At 47.0% G+C, this 20,486-nt stretch overlaps 6 protein-coding genes across 6 annotated transcripts; 3 read left to right on the forward strand and 3 right to left on the reverse strand.

The window, feature by feature from the left end:
* Positions 1-4,075, reverse strand: KD926_003200 (uncharacterized protein; the record flags this gene model as incomplete). Its single annotated transcript, XM_053094661.1, has 5 exons — positions 1-1,950; positions 2,012-2,608; positions 2,665-2,689; positions 2,750-2,926; positions 3,091-4,075. Coding segments are annotated over 5 exons (3,734 nt in total), but the record flags the coding sequence as incomplete, so codon positions are not given.
* A 953-nt stretch (positions 4,076-5,028) lies between these two features.
* KD926_003201 (Zn(II)2Cys6 transcription factor domain-containing protein) lies at positions 5,029-6,856 on the reverse strand (the record flags this gene model as incomplete). The annotated part of the gene is made up of 2 exons (XM_053094662.1): positions 5,029-6,679; positions 6,753-6,856. The coding sequence occupies 2 exons, from the start codon at positions 6,854-6,856 to the stop codon at positions 5,029-5,031; spliced, it is 1,755 nt and encodes a 584-aa protein (XP_052950578.1).
* Positions 6,857-7,176: 320 nt separating this feature from the next.
* On the forward strand, positions 7,177-9,471 carry KD926_003202 (uncharacterized protein; the record flags this gene model as incomplete). Its single annotated transcript, XM_053094663.1, has 7 exons — positions 7,177-7,213; positions 7,279-7,451; positions 7,517-7,691; positions 7,740-8,789; positions 8,912-8,996; positions 9,067-9,127; positions 9,463-9,471. 7 exons carry the CDS (start codon positions 7,177-7,179, stop codon positions 9,469-9,471), a joined length of 1,590 nt encoding a protein of 529 aa, XP_052950579.1.
* Positions 9,472-12,718: 3,247 nt separating this feature from the next.
* KD926_003203 (tellurite-resistance/dicarboxylate transporter family protein) lies at positions 12,719-13,900 on the forward strand (the record flags this gene model as incomplete). Its single annotated transcript, XM_053094664.1, has 1 exon — positions 12,719-13,900. One exon carries the CDS (start codon positions 12,719-12,721, stop codon positions 13,898-13,900), a length of 1,182 nt encoding a protein of 393 aa, XP_052950580.1.
* Positions 13,901-14,516: 616 nt separating this feature from the next.
* Positions 14,517-15,533, reverse strand: KD926_003204 (uncharacterized protein; the record flags this gene model as incomplete). Its single annotated transcript, XM_053094665.1, has 2 exons — positions 14,517-15,273; positions 15,340-15,533. The coding sequence occupies 2 exons, from the start codon at positions 15,531-15,533 to the stop codon at positions 14,517-14,519; spliced, it is 951 nt and encodes a 316-aa protein (XP_052950581.1).
* Positions 15,534-17,637: 2,104 nt separating this feature from the next.
* On the forward strand, positions 17,638-18,485 carry KD926_003205 (uncharacterized protein; the record flags this gene model as incomplete). The annotated part of the gene is made up of 2 exons (XM_053094666.1): positions 17,638-17,834; positions 17,894-18,485. The coding sequence occupies 2 exons, from the start codon at positions 17,638-17,640 to the stop codon at positions 18,483-18,485; spliced, it is 789 nt and encodes a 262-aa protein (XP_052950582.1).
* Positions 18,486-20,486: the final 2,001 nt, after the last annotated feature.

Genomic DNA, 20,486 nt, shown 5'->3' on the forward strand with positions numbered 1-20,486 from the left:
GGTGTCCGACCCCATTCTTTATCTGTAGCCTCAATATGAGCATCCTTCTCAAGCAGCACTTTTACTACTGCCTCATATCCGTTCCTGGAGGCCCATAAGAGTGGTGTCCGACCCCATCCTTCATCTGTAGCCTCAACATGAGCACCCTTTTCCAGCAGCGCTTTTACCACTGCCTCATGGCCGTTCCCAGCGGCCCATGAGAGTGGTGTCCGACCCCTTTCCTTATCCGTAGCCTCAACATGAGCACCCTTTTCCAGCAGCGCTTTTACCACTGCCTCATTGCCGTTCCCAGCGGCCCATGAGAGTGGTGTCCGACCCCATTCTTTATCTGTAGCCTCAATATGAGCACCCTTTTCCAGCAGCAATTTTACCACTGCCTCATGGCCGTTCCAGGCGGCCCATGTGAGTAATGTTCGACCACCGTTATCTGCAAGGTTGAGGTCCGCAGTGTTCGTGGAAAGTAAGCTGAAGACCACCTCATACCCTTTTTTTGCCGCCCACAGTAGCATTTTTTGAATATCGATATCTTTGTTATTCGCCTTGGCACCTTTTTCGAGCAGCAATTTCATTATCGTTTCATGCCATCTTTCTACGGCCCACGATAGAGGTGTTCGGCCTTCCGCATCTTGTGACTCTAACTTTGCTCCTTTCTCAAGCAGAAGTTCAACTACCACATCGTGCCCATTTCGTGCAGCCCGTGACAGAGGCGTCTGTTGGAGAGAAGCGTCCTTTGCCTCAATATCCCCTTGCTTCTCTATAAGGAGTGACACGACATCCTTATGTCCGTTACCCGCAGCCAGCCAGAGTGGTGTGCATTGAGATTTTGATGGGGCGTTCACTTTTATTCGCTTTGCGCTTGAAAGCAATTCGCAGATTTCAATATGACCTTTGCTTGCTGCATAATGCAAAGCCGTATATCCTTCTAGGTTTGGCAAATTTACTTCGCAGAAACTCAGAAGAATCTTTATCGTTGCTTTATACCCAAGTTTTGCCGCGACATGCAGTGCAGGAAGGCTTTCACCGATTAGCGGAAGATTACAAACACGCTGTAAGTTACTTCCTGCACCTTGTGCTATTGTCAGAAGAGGTTCATGTTGCTCCTTCACTGCCCATCCAAAGAGACTATGGAGATGAGAGAATGCCGAACGGCCGCCAGGGACCCAAGGGTGAAAATTCCAGGTTTCATTGAAACACATTGCGAGCCGTTCAAACTTCTCCCATATTAATGATGTACGAGGTATCTGTTTGGTTTGCACGGCCCAGTTTGTGACGGCGTAATCGAGAAACTTGTACTGTGTTCGATCTGGAGTTGATGCTGTGCGTATCCCACGGAATGGCACGGAGACGGAACGGTTCTGATTCCGAGGCTCTCGGAAGAGGCGTCTGGTGAACGATCCAGGGAGGGTTTTTTGCGCAAGTAAGATGGGGGATGGAACAGCAACTGTAGCTTTTTCATTCCTTCTCGTGCTTAGTTGAAGACTAAAGTCCGAGAAAGAAAGATAAGCAACACAGAACTCTCCACACTCTAGGACGCCCTGTGCTGTGGTTGGATACCATTGGATAACGTTCCTTTCTCGGCTTTTCTCGAGATATTGTTTTACCGAGGAATGTGCAAATCGCACACGATCGTCAGTGGAATCCACGACAACAAGGTTTGCACAACAGCCGACAACAAATTCCTTTCGTGGAATCTTCTCGGCATTCCATGCAGTGTCTTCTGAGTCAAAGGCGATCGCCTCTCGCAATTCTTCGATATGAAGCGGACTGGTCGTAAAACTAACCCATTTGAGTACTTTGAGAGCACGGCTGTCCTTGCAATTGATTCTCTCAATACAACGCTCATATGTGTCTTCCAGGCCCCTTGGTAGCGCAGATAATGCGGACCGTATTTCTGCATCCGTGTGGCATGTGTCCCAAAGAATCTCCAGCTGGAGATATACCCATAGAAACCTATGCCAGTCAGTGTATAACCCACGGAATAAATTCTCATGGAAGTTTAGGGTCATCATACATTCCCGACGACTCTGCAAGAAGCCTCCGCTGAACCTCTTCTATCAGTAGAGGGTCATCAGTAAGTTTTCGGCACATAGTCTTGTCAGTGATGCTTGATTCGACGTAGGTCCCGATATCCTGCATGACATTGGCTGATGTCGAGATCTGACGAATTCCAGGCATGAATGTAGCGATGTTTATGTATCCTGGAACTTGATCCCTGCTTAGCAACAAAATGCGCGATCCTTGCTGGGTCCCGGAGTCATGGAATATAGACCTGAAGAGCTCCAAAAGGGATTTGGCATGTTCCTGATCCAAAGCATCAATCCCATCAACGACATATATCGTTTCCGACACGCAGTCGAAAAAGCGGGTAAAAATATCTTTTAGATCTTCAAGATCTGGCTGGACTCTCTTGTGTCCAAAGAACTTCCCAATCTCTCTTGCGATATCTTCCGGGAAAGATTTGGACGTCCGGCACAGGAATTCACAGAGTTGTTTGATGAAACTGGAGAGAATAGACGACGCGTCAAGTGCTGCATGATGCTCATTCTCGCAATAAAAAAAGACGGTGGGACAGCCGAGCTCATACTTCGCTGCGTCTATCGCTGCGGTTCTATTGATTGTTACATCATGATATCATATTGAACAGAAGGGTACCGGGAGACGAACGCTATCATCGTTTTGCCCGAGCCAACTAAAAAACAGCTGCACATCAGCATCGTGTTCAAAGCATGTATATGGAAAGCAGGCTTACTCTTCCCCGAGCACCACAAACTGGAAATTCTCTTCTCAGTGAACCAAGCTTTGAAATCCGGGTGATCAAGGAACCAGTGCGTGGTGCCGGTGAGTCGTTTCCGAGTGAGTCTTCGATGAATTTTCTCGTGATCATATTTTGAAATCCGCTCGAGTAATCCCCCGCCTTCTGGGCCATCTAAAATCTATCAGCTGGCACTTCATAAAGATTACTAACGCACTCACAATTTCGAACTATTTCATTGTTGGGGAAATTAATAGATGGTAGGTTTTCTCTGTAGTAGGATACTAGAGTTTATTAAAAAAACATGACTCGTTGTATAATTTGAGCAGACAGCATACCGTCGGAAATTGAGCCTGCTGGTAGAGTGTCCACCACATGGCTTGCATGGACCACAGAGAGAAGCTCTTTGCCGTAACCAGCAGCCGTTGCTGCTGCGTATTCTTGCCACTGTTTGTTTTTATGCGAGTCGGAATAGTCGCATATCCCTCGAATCACGAGGCAAGGGAAGTTGTCCATCAAGCCAGCCGCCTCCATTTCAAAGCAGAGAATGTCAAGTTCCCGGGCCAGGGTATCTCTGCTGAGGCCATGCTTCACCACTTGGTTTCCAGAGGCAATCAGACCGTAATAGATAACCGGATCATGGCTAGCTCGAGCAGGTCGTGCTACGAGTCTCCTTGTATCGCAGTTGCCGCAAGTTTTTCCTAAGTCAGTATGGTCGTATTCAGAATCAAACAATAGATCCTGATCTTCACCGCGATATGCGAATTTCTCTCTCATCCTGGGGTTCCTGTCTACCGCCTCTGAAAGAAGAGCAGGGATTCTGCTTGGCCCCAACTCATGCTCTGCTTGTAGTCTCGAGACCGCTGTTAAAAGCACTGGTGGTGGCTTATTCAGTACGCCAATACGTTCAAAGCGGCCACCAGTCACTGTTTTCCCATAATCGTACTGTATGACCCCTCCTGATTCCCTTGTCGGCTTGCTAACCACCACATCACCCAGCCGAATATCAACTTTTCCGCTTGGAACCCCCCCTCCGATGCCTATCATGAGGCCGAAGCGTATCGATTCGAAAGTGGACTGCATTTGTGTAGCCACTGTTGCGGCGGAGGTTGTACCATAAACACCCGATGGAAGGCATGCAATAGCCACATTATGACCATATATCCGACCTAGGATGTATGTGTTACTATCGTTTGGCCTCGCCGGTAAATCGTAATGTCTCTCATCTAGCATGGCTGCAGCCGCGGCCATCTCCAAGGGAAGGGCACAGATCCATGCGACCGTGTAATCCTGATGAAGAAATCTTCTAGTTGTAGTCGCCATATGGATTTATGCCGATAACTGTTGTCGTTTCCCGCGGAGGTAATGAATTCGGTGATGGATGGTAACGTTGGCCAGGCCTCCAGCGGTCCGTCTCTGCGATGATATAAAGAATAACAAGAGACACGGCATATAAGCCTATGCTCTATCATCTATGTAGGCATGTACGATGGCGACTCAATAATAAGACTTCAAGTTCGAAGTCATAGGCTGAGTTTTTCTGGCGAGATAAAGAGGGGTAATTAGGCGCCGAGCACGGGGCTGTGATACGGAGTGCATATCCCGGGCCAATGTGACTAACCATGGGAAAAGCTCAGAATAAGGAGATTGGTTCACAAGAAGCGAGGACTGTCATATTCAAGGTGCAGTAACATGACTTAATTCTATTGTGCTCAAGAGGACACCGACGGAATCTGTGCAGTGGGTGCTGGTAATCGGCACGACCATCGGTCGAAACCGACCTAGACCCGTCTCGTTGCCCTGCGCCCCGGAAACGACGAAATCCTTTGCATCTGCTGATGCGACAGTGGAGCGACGACAACCTTCGTATTCTTGAAGACTTGATAAATTCTTGGAAATATCGACGAAGGATGGTTACTGCATGGTATTGAACATTATGGTACGATTCATGGCTGGCGTTATTGCTCTATTTCGTGTTGCACTCACTTGACGTGGCATATTATCCGCTTGGCTGCAGTTCAGTAGTAGTAGTACTAATACTAGAATCTTTCGCCTTTGTTATTTAAAAGTCCCTGCTTTGAATGCAGGATTTCGCGGTCAGGAAGATAGAAATCTCTATTTCATATACAGCCGGGATTTTCCATAGTTGGTTCGTCCACCCTGTATGTTAAATGTACTGTGATGGATAAATGTCTTGGAGCGAGAAAACCTTCTGGGGTATAGACCTAGCTACGTTGACTAGTATAGACGGGAATTAATTCCTCTTTGGTTCTTTGTCACGGCCTGCTGTCTGCTATCAATTGTCCAACATGATAAGACTCTGTCTGTTTGATCATGATCGACTCATTGTGCATTCCCTCCTGACCGCAGAATGTATACGTAATATCCAACCTGGTCGCCGACTGCGCCCTTGGGATATGTATAAACGACAATGCCTCGATTCTCTGCCATGAGGGAACTTGCTCCATGCACTGTACCGTTTGCCCATCCTCAGCAGCACCCTCTTCAATTTCGATAATCCGCTCAACCAGCCTAGCAGTAGATATGCTATCCCAAGCCGCCTCTCGTATTGACTGCCGTCGCAAAATACCCACGACCCGACGACGAACAGCAGAATGCCGACACTTGGCGCCAATTATGTAAAGAACGGGGATGAATCCGATCTCGGGCGTAAACGTCGACCTTGACGACCCCCCGGAATACCGCTGATGTGCCGCCGCTACCTCGCCCGCCAATACGACGCATTGCTGGAATTGGGGAAGGAAGTTGTCATAGTCCATTTCTTTAACGGGTCCGTAACCAATGAGGAGAATCCATGCGATAGTGTGTTGTAAGCGCAGGAGTGGGACGAGAGGGTCGGTTTCAAAGTCTGACCCAGAGGGTCTGCCTTGGCCTTGTTGAAGGAGGTTTTCGAAGAGACTCGACCACGTTTCTAACTGCCCGAGAACAATGTCCTTGAGTGAAGAAGGTAATGGCGGCATCGTACCCGTCGGGGACAATTGTTGCTCTGTGTTGCGCAGCCTCATTACCTGAGCGACGAGAATCTGAAGGTGGTCAGCAGCTTGGTCGAGTGACCAAAAGGTACTGTCGAAGAGTGAAAGACGGGACATAGATATCTCTTGGATGTTGGCTGGAGTCCAGTCAACTAGAAACATGACGGCCTGCATATCAAGACGGCGAATCTGTTCTGTGACCTGGCAGATAATCGCGTTAACACTCGAGGATTTGTTCAATGCAGCGTTGTCGACGTCACATGAGAGCTCCACACCTCCGCGCAAGTGTTTCATTGCTTGTACGTCGTCGCCCACCAGATGATCAAAGCAGGTAAAGAGATAGCAGACCAAAAGCGTGAAAGCTGTTTTTTCGGCGCTGTCACCACTTTCCGGGCTCAGCAGAAGTTGAATGGCGCGGTTATAGTGAAGCAAAGGAGTCCTATCCGGTAGCGGGTCTTTCAAGGACGGCGATTGATACGCCCGACCGTTAGAATGAGGATCCAGGTGGCTTCGGTGAATTAAAGCCAGAGCAATGGCAGCATGTCGCACTGATGACACTGTTTGGGAGAAGAACATGAGAGTGTTCCGCCATCGTTCGCAAGGGCGGTATTCATTCAGATCCTTGATCGAAACATCAATGAAAAAGCACATTGCCTCTGCCTGGGTTGACCCAGTCATGGGTAAGATCATAAAGGATCCCAGATTCTGCAAAATGGCGCCATTTGACTCGTAGGCACTGATCTTGGTACATGGGTAGTGACTGTCGTAGCTATCTCCTCGTTCGGCGATCTCCGTGTGATAATGAGTTGATTCAATCTCGGTCTTCTCGGTCTTGAATGCGAGGGGCATTTCACCATAGCCATCGCAGGTGCGACCGGTAGACCGGCATTTCAAGCATGAAGGCCGAGATAGATCGCATTTAACTCGTCTTATCCTGAGAGATGTCAGTTTCGAAGTCTTTGAACACAATCGACCGCTCTATAGCAATACGTAAAGTCAAGACATACTTGCAAGTCTTACAGCCTAGTCTTGACTTTGGAGCGAACCTGCGAGGCTTTCTTCTCCAGGCTTGATTGTCTGTCTTGGTGTTCTTGTTCTTCATCTCATTCATCACGGTGGTGTGAGGTGTAAAAGATTTGCAGCTCGCACCGTTTCAGGCAGAGGTCAATTTCGAGGCCAACACGACCCGTAAGCCACCAACTGATGCATTGGCTCGTTCGTACATGCGGGGCCCCTATAAATGAATAACTATGAGTGGCCTATATCTTGCTTGCTAGAGACTAGTGCAATCGTGATAGCTACTGATTGGTTAGTTCGTACAACTGGGGCGCCAAGGAAGGCGATCCTCTTCCTCTTCCTCTTCCTCTTCAATTATTTAGGATAAGGGGGCTACACAAATTCTTGGTTATCCTTTTAGAGATCAAAATAATAATGAGTGGCCGATTCGTACAGGTGGATAAGAGGTATTGTGGGTTATGGGAAGAATGCAGCTGCCTATTGAAACCGTCACATTTGATACTACTGTATAAATAGTTCCTAGATATCGCAATGATGTCGGCTCTTGCGAGCAACTGAACGGAAAGCTAAACGAGAAGCCCCAAGGAATTGCAATGAACCGACTCGTCAATACGGCCATCCTTTTCATGAGCTTGGGACTTAAAGCCCACAGTTTGCATGATCGGGACATGGTCTATGGATTTGACACTGTAAGTCCGGGACTTGACGGTACCACATTGCCCAAGGGTTTCAAGGTCTCTGACGAGCCATCTAGATTGAACCATCAGCCAACCTCACATGGACACCATGTTTCGATGCCTTCAATTGCTCTCGGCTGGAAGTTCCTTTGGATTATTCAAACAAAAGTCTTGGCACCACTTCGATTGCCTTCATCAAGCTGGCTGGCAAAAATGCCACCCTCGAGTCTCCAAGCATTGTGCTTATCCCCGGTAAGATCTCTGTCTGAACCTCATTTGACTCGACTGAGATTTCGCTAGGTGGACCGGGTGGTTCTGGTGTCGACCTACTCCTAACATTCCAGAATCTCATTGGGGAGATGCTAGGAGAGCAGTACAACTTCGTCTCCTTTGACCCTCGCGGTGTGAACAACAGTGGCTTGCATCTCGACTGCTTCTCGGGGAATAAAAAAGCAAGATTGGCGTTCTATCGACTGCACAGAACAGGAGCTACTAATATCTCATCAACATCTCTTGAGGAGCAGTACTATTCAAGCTCTATCTACGGCGAGTGGTGCAACAATGCCGTCGAGAGCAAGTCACCCCATTCATATTATGTGACTACGCCAGCCGTTGCCCATGATTTGCTCACCTTCACCGAAGCGGAGGCCGAGTTGGCCGGTCAGTCACCATCAACCGCGAAATTGTGGTGCTATGGCGTCAGTTACGGCACTGTCATCGGCAGCACGTTCGCTTCCCTGTTCCCTGACCGCGTGGGGAGAATGATCTTCGATGGTCTTATCAACGCAGAGCAATATTACAACAACTATTGGACAGACAACCTTGATCAAATGGACGAGGCCATGGAAACATTCTCGACCTTCTGCCATTCCGCAGGGCCTGAAAAGTGCTCGTTTTGGGGACCCACGCCGGCGAACATCACGTCAAGAATGGATGGCATCATTCGTCAGCTTCAGGACCATCCAGTCCCGCTCAGCGGCACCGGAGATTCAGACTTGCCGACAATGGTCACCTATTCAGACCTGAAGACTATGTTTCTCAACACACTGTACGCCTCACTGGCAGGGTTTCCAAGCATGGCCGATATCCTGCACCAGGCCGAGCGTGGGAATGTCTATGCCCTTGCGGGCATGTATGACCAGTCAAATCCTATAAGCGATGCCCGTCTCGCCATTACATGCACCGATTCGTACCGGAGAAACAAGCTTACTACCATAGAAGAGTTCAACAATTGGGTGGAATACACAATTTCCAAGAGCGAGTACATCGGTGATATCTACCCCGGCCTCCTGGAAGGTATCTTATGCCGATCATTCCGCCCGCAGTTGCCTGATAGCATGGTAGTTCAAGGTATTCGACCCTCCTTTTGTCTCTTTCTGTCTCTCTCTTTCGGTATTCTATAAGCATGCGTCTTCGACAAAACGGGGTGACCATCTGCATTGAAAACAAAGTCTAACCAGGATTTGATGCAGATGAAATCAGTGCACTAAATAAGTCTACATCCTTTCCGATCCTTTTTGCGAGCAACACTATCGACCCTATCACGCCGTTAATATCGTATGTTTTATCCAAATCGCATCGCCATTGGAAATGTTACCACGGAGTAGCTGACATGATCTCGTCACAGGGCGCGCAAGATGTCTTCTCGGTTTGCCGGATCAGTACTTTTAATGCAAGAAGCCGTTGGTGTAAGTTTGTTATCAATTCCTCAATCCTTACAGCCATCTCGACCAAGAAAGAGTGTAGGCTTACTTGCGGGATGTTTTTCCTTTGAATACAGCATACGGTCATCAACCAGGGGGGGTCAAACTGTTACTTCCGACATATTCAGGCATACCTCCAAGGCACAGTTCCATCGTCCAACACTACATGTCCCCAACAGTATATTCCTTTCATAGATGTCTCTCCGGTTTGAATACCGCCAAAGTCATGGGAGAAAAGGACGGTCAATTTGAGGAACGAACCTAACGGTGCCAAATAAGTGCTTAATTGTCAAAGTATGTGGCTCATACACTCATTCTAGGGTAGCTAATTATACCCCATTCCTTCTTCTTGGATCCTCGACAACAAGAATACACATACCCCGTACCAATTATTGAGTGGTTGATTCTTAGCGAAAGCTAGACACATCATACTCATATCAACCCATCTCACCCCCTCTACCCAATCCCACCATCAAGCACATGTTAGGTATGTCTATGTCTAAAAGTCAACACGCAACCCTAATTCTCATCCTCAGCCTGCGCCAATCCCTTCAAGATAGCCATTCCCTCTTCTGCATCGTCATCACTCGCCGCCTTCAGACCATAGCTCGCCAGGAAGAGAGTCCAGCCGCCGTAGGACTTGACGATGGCGCGTTCGGTTGGGGTGAGAGTGGGTTCTGTTTAGTTATTTAGTTAGGGTCTGTTGCTGTGTTGTGCTTGTTGGTTGAGGATTTAAGGTTCTCTGTAGAGTAAAGGGGGGGAAGACAATGTACGAAGAGTATAAGGCATGATTATTTTTGTTTTCTTTCTGGTGGGTTTGATTGGGTTCGCTTTCCTCGGAGAGGGAAGTAGAGGAGAGCAGAATTGAGTTTTTGCTTCGAGCGTGAATGTTTATAAGTAATTAAATTGCCAAGAAGAACTAGGTAAAAATACTTAGCTGATAAAGATGAAGATTGAGTAGGTTAAGAGAGTGAAAGAAGAAGAAAGAGGAGGAGTCAATACCTACCTAGCCGGTCTACATGTAAGGAGGGAATGAATGTCTTAGACACCTCGCCCTTCCTCTATGTATCTTCCTACGCAACCATCTTGTCGAATATCGGAACTGGTTGGATACCTTAGATTCTTATACAGTACTTCGCATGTGTATGTTGATGCTTTACTAGTTTATCCTGCATTATACTGACTCATTGTACATGGTTTGAAGCTCAATCCGATGTCTCAGCTATTTTTTTTAAGAGCAAGCTGTCGACGTTTCCAAGAAATTATCAAGTCTATGGCCACGCAGTAGAGTACTCTTGCGACGTGGCCCATGTTCTGGGAGTCAACCTTCTTCCCTTCCTGCGTGCTGCCTTTTGTATATTAAACTTTGGAATCCCACCTAATCAATTATACAAATAATTCTTTGTGACAAAATTTTACTTGCATCGCATCCTGGTGATTGCTATCCTGGTTCCCAGCCACGTCATCACATAAGACCCTTGCAATTTATCCCTGGCCGAACTCTGACCCCTTCGTGCTAAATCCTTGGTCTATTTTGTGATTGGCGTATCAACAAAATTGGAAGCCTAACCAGTCATAGGCAAACCAAATTGTGACTAAAAAAACAGGCCCCCTGATTCTGAGTCTGACACATTAATTATTTCTCCGGGCTCTGGAGCGTGACTTGGATCCTGCTCAAAATTCCAGGATACCCCCTTTTTTGAAGTCGGAACTTCGAGTTGCGGTTCCTATAGACTAATTTGATGCTTCTGTTTTCTCGTATCCGTTAACTCACACGAAATATGATGGTTCCTCGATGTCTTCTCGCCCATTCCCATCCTCATCTTCGACACGAAGTCATGCTCACTCGGTTGCGTCTCCGGCTACCGAGTCGTAATCATCACCACACTCAAGTCAGAAATGTCCGAAAAAAACCAGATGCAGTTCCTCGAGGTCCAACTCCGATGCCTCAGGCCCAAAAGCCCCATCGACCCATTGCATCACTAGTTGATTGGTTTTTACACTCTCAAAGCCGCCGACCATACATGACCCAACTATGCCTCACACCGCTGATCTTCTGTCTCGGGGACCTTTCCGCACAAATGATAGGAGACGAAGAGTTCGACTATCATCGCTCGCTACGAAGCGTCATCATCGGTCTTTTGATCGCGATCCCTAGCCACGAATGGTTCCTGTTCTTAGGACGGCAGTTCAACTACAACTCCCCCTCTCTGTCCTTGGGAGCAAAAGTAGCTGCCAACCAAACTGTTTACACTCCTTTGTTCAATGTCTATTTTTTTGCGTTTCATGGCCTCCTCGCCGGGGAGGGGTTTTGGGGGGCGATTGAACGAGTGAAAGATAGAGCATCGATAAGTATTCCTAGAAGCTTTCTATATTGGCCAGTAGTGACGGCGTTCAACTTTTCATATATCAAACCGCAGTCGAGATCGATTGTGACTTCGATATTCTCTGTTTTCTGGCAATCGTACTTGAGTTGGTTGAATAGTTCTGCTGGAAGGGGGGTAGGAAAGCCCAAGGGTAACAGCTAGAAAGATCATCGACAATAAAGAATGGGTCGTGTTAGACCGACACCCCCATTTCCTATTCGGTTTAGCGTGGCCATGTGATACGGAAATTTGGCACTTAGTATAAACGCCATAGATCATTATCTTGAAGCCTTATAATGATCTCAAATGGGCAGTTAGTCTTGTTTGTGCTAGTTTTGCGTTTCCGCTGGCCTTCTTCAAGACGGACATATCGACTTCCTCGGTCACATTTAATCCATATATTCTTTACATGGGAGCCAGATTTGACCATTTTAACACGCTTTTTATTGAGTGCATAGCTATAATTATGTCCATGAGCGTTGAGGATTTCAATGACTTCATCATATGAATCGAATTATTGAGTTTGTAGTCCGGGGGGATGAGGGATACGATCATGAAGTTGCTCATTCAATTCCTCTTCTTCGAATTGCTCATTCCACTGCTCGTTGGGAGGATCGTCGCTCTCGTAGCCTTGAAGATAACCATTTAATGAAGCTATTATTACTGTATACAGTAACGTGCTGCAGTAATAATGACGGCGACGGCGATAGCAACATACAATATTCAGCATATGCACTTGGTGGCGAATATACAGCTTACCCTATGATAAGATCCCTATAATACAGCCAAAAAAGGAAATTCGCGCGTGGTCTAAGCTTGAATAGGACTAGTACATCACGTGGGGGGTGTCGGGGTAACGTAGGGGGTGTCGGTCTAACACGACCCTAAAGAATTGACTGTATTCTTGAATCAGAGTCAGAGCGGCTGAATTGTCGAACACCTATCTTGTTTTGGTATAGGGGACCCCTAAATTTTTGATATCCTATTCTGGCGTCCGCGTAGGAATCCGGGGCATCCCTATAACCGATCCCTGCCCTCAAGCATCACACATATAGTGTCTCGCTTAGGTCCGGATTACGCTCGGAGCTATTTCTACCCCCGGCCATCTGCGACCTCGTACCTCTTCGTATCTTTTCCTTCTTCGGCCAGCCATTTCCGCGCAGCTAAGGTCCTGCCTTCATATACATATATATATAGTCGCTTCGTCGCCATGCCAGACGAAGAACATCATGAAGCCTCAATTCGAAACGCCGCTCGACCCAACGATGCGGAACCCAAAGACCAGAGCGCCATGGAAGTCCTCCTACTCGATCGCTTCACATGGGCTAACTACACCTGCACGCAATCCACCGGCGGCGTAGCGATTCTCCTATCCCAAACCCCCCATCAATTCCGTGGCCTCCAAACCGCCGGCGTCGTAGTCTTCATCCTCAACCTAGTTCTATTCACCCTTTTCACCACAGCCATGATCACCCGATTCATCCAGAGACCGTCCAACATCCGCAAATCCCTCACGAAACCCCCAGAAGCCTACTTCGCCGGTTCGCTCTGGCTCTCAATAGCGACCATCATCATATGCACGCAGCGTTTCGGCACTCCGCACACGGGTTCATGGATCCTCGTCGCCGTGCGGGTTCTCTTCTGGACCTACGCGGCTATCACATTGACGTATAACATCGCCATCTTCGTCATCATGTTTGTCACTCGCCCCCTCGCGCCAGGCGTCATGCACCCGCCGATGTTTCTGATGATCTACAACGCCATGTTGACCGGCACCGTCGCGGCGTGCATCGCAGCCAATCAGCCCCCTTCACAACGAATGGCCATCATTGTAGCCGGGGTTACCTTCCAAGGTCTTGGGTGGATGTTATGTCTTCTCTTCCTTCCGCTCTTCGTATCAAACATGCTCATTCATGGTCTTGGCCCGGTAAACCAGCGCCCCGGCCTCTTCATCTCCGTGGGTTCATCAGGCTACACCATCGTGGCGCTTATTGGGTGTGCAAGGGCGATTCCTAACGACTACGGATACTTCGCGAAACACCCTACCGCATCCGAAACGTTGAATATCATGGCCCTATGGATAAGTATATTCCTATGGCTTTTCACGTTCTGGTTATTCGCGATAGCGCTAGTTTCTCATGTACCCATTCTAATATCCAAATGGGGCAATGATAGTAATATGGCGCAAGGACAGATGAGTTTCACACTTCCTTGGTGGGCTATCATCTTCCCAAATGTGGGCTTCACGATTGCTACGATTTATATTGGCGAGGAGCTGGAATCGGACGCTCTTGCTTGGGTGGGAACCGTCATGGCGGTGCTGGTCTTTGTGGCGTGGCTTATGGACCTGTTCTTGCATCTCAAGTCAATATTTCAACGGCGGATCATGTAACTAACGCTGGCTACTTAGTAGGTAGGTAGGTAGTTGGGTGGGTGACCAGCAGCGAATCCCGGCTGTTATACAGTATGTATATATGTACCTATACGTACTGGAATTTCTAGCACAACTGAGGATTTCCTCTTTTGGGTGCCACCACTTTAGTCAAAGCACTTGGGGCCTAGCCCAGTAAATAAAATATATCGTAGATTATCGCTCAGTAAACACTCAGGAAAGCGGTTTGCAACCCTCCGTTGTCCCTCAGGTGCAATGTGTACAGAGTACTGCAGGCAGGGCTTACGGGGAGGTTGGTGATACGTTCTATAGTGGTGGCGACACAACTTAATTAACTACTGTACTCACGTCTTCTAATAATCATCGGAAAGAGTTTTGCCTGTCAGTGGCACATCTAGTTAAGTGCGTGCTGATTCATGCACAAAATATCTAGTTAACTACAGCACCTAGCTAGGGTTATAATTCATTCTATCTAATTCAGATAAAATCCAGCCCACCGACCATATCAGACCGTCTCAATCACCCATGTATCTATCTATCTATCTCTCTCTCCATCGATCCTTGACATCTTCCCCACCCGCGCCGCCCCCGGATTCATCAGAAATCCCAACATACATCATGAGCCTAACGACCGACCAGCTTCATGTCGCTCATTCGCCTGCCTGATAAACTCGTCCCGATATTCTTTCGCCAGGTCTCTGCTATTGCGATACGCGCTCACACCCTGTTGGTAGGATTCTGGACTCCCGATCAAGGAGTAATACCCGACCTGGGTCATCGCGTAATCCGTCTGACGGTCTGCGCCGGGGTTAATATTGCTCGGAATCCGCGTCGGATGGGTCACGTAGATTCCCAGTGTTCCCTTTTGGAAGGTAGAAGCGATCGCATAGGCGTGGTTATCGTGAGTGGAATCATGGGTAGGGCTAGAAGCAGGCGCAGGATCAGAGCAATCGTCGTTATCCTGCGGTCGGTTGCTGCTGTTGCTGCTGCTGCGGTACTCCTCTTGCGCATGTCCATATTGCTGGAGGGAATGTATCGCTCGGGCGCCTAAAGCGCTATCATACAAGGCCTGACGTTGCAGCACGGACGGCGAGCCACAGTGGCCCTTTGCCTCGACGAAGAAATTAGGCATGATGGGACGGTTGCCCTGCCGGGTGGGGATGATCTGGTCACTGAGCTGTTCCCGGACACGAGGATGCAGCTGGTAAGGCGGCGCGCCGTGATAAATATCAGGCTTGGCATTAGCGAGGGTGCCGTTCGTGAGCGGCGCCAGATTTGTGAATAAGTGATTGCCGCCATCATGGAAGGACGCTTGTTGCGGACCGTCGAAAATCGGAAGAATTTTCTTGATCACGAGCTGCTCGTCGGGGGTCCTGTCGTTGAGTCGCTAGAATTCTTTATATTCTTGACGCAGGGAAGCTTCGGACAATGCGAGAGACGGACGATGGGCTCGTAGACATCTTTGAATCTCGGCGATGTTCTCCGGTTCACAGACGTCGGTCTCATCTGGGTATGTAGAATTGGGCAAAAAAATACCGTGGTCAGTCAGGTGGCTTTCAAAGTGTAGATCGTAAACAGTCGTGTTTCCGGTCTTTGGAGTTAGCCCCCTCGAGCTGGAGTCGGTAGGATCCATTGAGTACTGACTGAAGTGGACTGGTGCGGGATACTAGAAGCAAGACTTGCCTGGTTAGTATGCTATGCATCTATTCTATAGAGAAGCGTCTTGGAGAGGGGGGGTAGAGTGACTAAACCCACGTTTCTGATGTCTGATAGATCCGGCCCTCCACGGCGGGAAAGTTTTCTGATCTCTTGTAAACAAGTAGCTGAGCAATTGCGCAAGAAATCCGGGGCCGAAGGTATGAGGGCGAGGAGACGAGCTGCTCTGATTTGAAGATAAGTGGTATCGTCGGTCAGCTTCTCGTAACGCGCTCTTAGTTAACCACAGCTTCGTGAGTTTCTCCCAAAACAAGGGAGGAGGATGGAACGAGCGACGTTTCCGTTGTCGAAGCTGATCCTTGGAGGACGGCATATAGAGATTCTGTACAGGTAGAGCAATCGAAGAGAAGACTGTAGAGATTAGAAATCCAGACCTGTTGATGGGAGGCATTTCATGGGCACCTAAGATAAAGAGATTATTGTGAAACAAGCATGATTGGGCTGGTCCCTGGCCGGGTTAGAACAAAGAGAATGGGTAGCATCACCACAAAACATCATGATGTGGACAAAGCAGAATGAGACAGACAACACAGTTGGGTAAGACAAGCTACGTATAACTGGGTAGTAACAACATCTTATAAGATCGGGCCCTGCTATTTATAGTATACTAACCAAACCAGGAATCAATCCCCAAGGAAGTAAAATGTCAAGGAGATTTGGGGCCACGGCATAATTTGTAGAAAAACAAGACAGAATACGTCGTAACCTCAGAAGGCGCCTACAGCCTATAATTTAGTGCTGAATTGTTCAAAAAGGCAATAAAATCTATCGGGATATATTTTTTTGTTATAAAGGAGAACAAACCGTTTTATGTGAGTTATCAACGTCACACAATGATCCATCTACTTGATATCGATAAGGATTACCTTTGCAGTAAATTAACTTCTTGTCCGGAATGAAGGTACATCAGGTCTAACATCATGCTTACTGATGTTTTATAATCCCAGCTATAGTTGACATAACTTGCTCAGCCTACATATAATAAGTCACCTGAGACAATCTAAATAGCAGAGGCATAAGAATAAATACATTTTGTGACTTTAAGCAAGATTTGACAATGGTGCGGTATGGATAGTCAGGAAACTTCTTCAAACACAAAGTATACATACAACTACTATACTACAGCTTCTAGAATTGCCTCCGACATATGCCTGTATTCGAAATCTGCCTATCCGTGCATGATGGAGTCACGCAGCTGTCCCTATCCTGGGCTCGACAAAATTCAAGATGGCTCAGATTTGGACCTTCAATTATTGGAGCTTACCCTTAGATTTGGGCATCAAGCTGCACAGCAAGAACTCAAAAGACGAAAAGCTGATTTTATACTAGCAGAAGAATCACAGACATTATTACGCATTATCTCTCAATTTCAAAGGAACATTAAGAGCACACGGTCTCTGGACCAGATACAAAACAAAATTTATCACAGATGCAGGGTCTTGCTTGGCTTTCTGTCACTATAATCAAAAGTATAGCTTGAAGACGAGGCATTTGAGTTTTTAGATGCCTTAACTGGGCCTACTTGTGACTATAACTCTTTTTTCACTCCAGGGAACTCCTGAAAAAGCTGGGTTTTTGAACTTATATTCTTTGTCTTCAGGCATATTAGCTTTGAGGTTGCAGAGGTACTTGTTGTTAGCTTTGACGGAATCTCTCGACAACTTACTATTGCGGACGTCATTCAGCTAGCCCAATATCTCTATCAATATAGGGATGATATTCTACATGGTCGTGAAATACCCGGGAACACCAATACCGATACAGATACAGATATAAGCCCTGTCTCTAAGAAGCGCAGACTCAACCCATCATCTGGTAAGTCCCCCAAGTATGAATTCGACGCCATTACTGACCTTGAGCTATCTATGAACTCACTTGCAGCTCCTTCTAGTCCTCTCTTGCCGGAAGACTGCCTTTCTCTGCTTTAGGGTGACTTTGCCGGGTATAATATTCTTGCTATCTTTTTTGACCGAGCGCGGGCCTCATTGAAATTCTGGGCAGATGACAGTTCTTATTCAGAAATGACAATCAAAGACATTGGTGTCCATCTAGATATCTGTAAATGGATCTTCTTCAAGGACCTCTCAGCTCATGTCCAGGACGAAGGAGTAGATACAGCCTCAGTGAGAAGGAAAAGTCCCAAATCGGGTATACAGTCAATTGATTCCCAGAAACTGCTGTACTTTGTATTTCCTAGGGATCCGTTCTTCGAGAAGGAGTAAGTTCAAACTTCGCTTGAGTCATCAATAATGCTAATAGGTACTTTTTGATCTTTAGGTTTCATACAGTTGGCAAGGAGTTATTTTTTCTCCTTGAGTACTGTATTGACTACTACATGCATGATCCACTGCCCCACGATATAAAGATTGCAGCAATTGAGAGTCTGGTATCTACCTCAAAGCTAAAATGGGCATCGCTTCAGAAGACTTTAATCAAAGCCGGGAATTTGCTCGACGAGACTCTGCCCGAGTATCTACACATACTTGTCGCTCATCAGTGGAGTGTTCAATTCCGGCTACAATCGGATTTTATTGGCTCTGAGCAAGTTATTCATCAGTACTGTATGCGATCCAAACAGCCGGTTACTGGACGAGAGTATGCCCTGAGAATGCAATTACACGTTTCACACTTGGAGAAGCTGATACAAACAGAGCGATATAACCAGGCAAACAAAGAGGTAGGAGAATGGAAAATACAAGAGTTCAATTCAGCAATGAGCTCTCAGGTTGCGCCTAGTCAGACTTTGGTCATTTATAAGCTTGACCGCTGTCAGGGCAATTTTGACGAGGTCTATACAGCCCTGGAAAGCTGCTATAACAGAATCAAGGAGAAAATGGCTCTCGCCATTACCAGGTTCTTTGCGGATTAGTAGATATTTGCACTGATCGAAATAAACTGAACGATGTCAAGGGCCTCCTTCAAAATACAAGGACTACTCTTCTGCAGAAGCATCAATCCCGTCCAGATCCCCGTCCAGGATCTCACCCAGGCTGCGGCAAGGCTCTCCGACGGATACTAGTCTCCTCGGTAGACCGCGCTATAGCGAAAAAGAAGTGGGGGAAGGCACGATCTTTCCTTTGGAACAACCTTTGACGACCTGGTCAACCCTGATGTTAGCGACCAAATGTTACATATTCGCACTCCTTTTGCGGCTGCCCGAGTATCATTCATGCAAGAAGACTTAAGTAACACCATTAAACTTTGGAGTCAAGCTTCAGACGCTGTTCAGAGACATCCCAGTTTTAAAAGCAAAGGTTTTGCCTACGCAACCTGTCGGCTCTCATCAAGCCTATGCTTTCTGGAGTTAAGTAGGAAGAATCCTACTTGCAAGTTAGCCCTTTTGCAAGCTGGTCGCAATGCATTTGACGAGGCGGAACCTATATTGCGCCTTATTATGGAGGATTACTGGTTACCAACAATCGCACTGCAGAAGCTTCCCTACGTACGATCCAGGATTCATGTGCTGGAAGGATGGGGTATAAAAGAGACTGACTAGTGATGACTCTTGTCTTGGCCTGATGTACCCGTTACCAAAACTATGCTAGAATAGGTATGGTAGTTTCGCGGCTTGGCAAAAATTGACTGGCCCATCGTTTTAATATTCAACTATCTTCGGTCCATCCAAGGCAGGACTTTGATTGTAAACATTCGCCAATGCTGTTGAAATAGTTTATTATACCGCATGTATCGACTTTGTTAAGCGTCTTAACAATCCAAAAATGAATAATTCCGCCAACTGTAAAAATGCAAACTTTCTCTTCTAGATACAAGTACAGTTAGGTATTAAATCCATCTATAACAGATATTTTAATATACTTTCTTACCTTCTCTTGAGTCTCCTAGCAGACTTGATATACTAATAAACATGTCTTTAATCATTTTCTTTAATTCTTTCTGTAATTCACTTAGTTTTAGGCAGTCTATTAGGATGTATATAATTCTTTTTTGGTACCATATATATAATACATGAAGAATAATAAGCAACCTAGCCTAAAAAGGCAGCTAGAAGAGACATAACTTTTGAACTATGGAAATAACAGAAAAATCTGCATTATCCTCGGGGATCGGTAGTTACCAATACCGATGTCCGGAATAGGAAGGTCTCCTATGTGACTAGCGGTCACATACGGTTGACAGTCTTCGACTAGGAACCGACCCTCCACGCGCGCAGCGGCGAATTAACCTCTGCATCGACCAAGACGAAAAAGATCGAATAAGATCAAGATCAGCTATGGCGCGCTCAGGCCGTAAGGAATTTGACCCCTACCTGACCGCTCTGCTGAGTGGGGACGAGGCCGGCAGCGACTCGATCTCGAAGGATGAGTTCTTCGCATACTGCAAGGACGACCCGCACTGACTCTACCAGATGGTAGAGAACCTCTATGTTGAAGTACTAGAGGAGAACAAATGACTCGAAACTTTGGCGGGCGAACAGGAGCTTACTTCTCAAGAATAGGGGGCAAAAGCTGCCTCGCTCAAGGAAGAAGTGATTTAGAGGCCCTAGATCCTCGCTCCTAGATAGCCTTTCCTCTCCATGGGAAAATTCCTTGACTACGAGTCATAAATAAACTTATCTTTTACTAAGCTCCTTTGTAGACCGTCACAAGAGATATGGTACTCGATGAAAGTCAAGCAGCCCCCGACCCTTGTTGAGTCTCACTGTGTATACCTTCCTATTAAGTACCGAAATTTCGTATTAGATTTCCAGATATAGAGGAGTAAGTCTAAAAATGGGGATTCCAATCCAAGAAATGCCTTGCACGCTTCAGGACGCAGAGAAAGTTGCTGATATGCAAAGCATCGTTATTTATCCGGAAGGTTACAGAAGAATTGGAGTATTCCTTTTCAGAGCAAGCTTGAGCGACTCGCA

The sequence above is a fragment of the Aspergillus affinis genome (assembly GCF_023601865.1).
Source record: "Aspergillus affinis strain CMG 70 chromosome Unknown NODE_175_length_57419_cov_86_568606, whole genome shotgun sequence".
NCBI classification, from domain to species: Eukaryota; Fungi; Ascomycota; class Eurotiomycetes; order Eurotiales; family Aspergillaceae; genus Aspergillus; species Aspergillus affinis.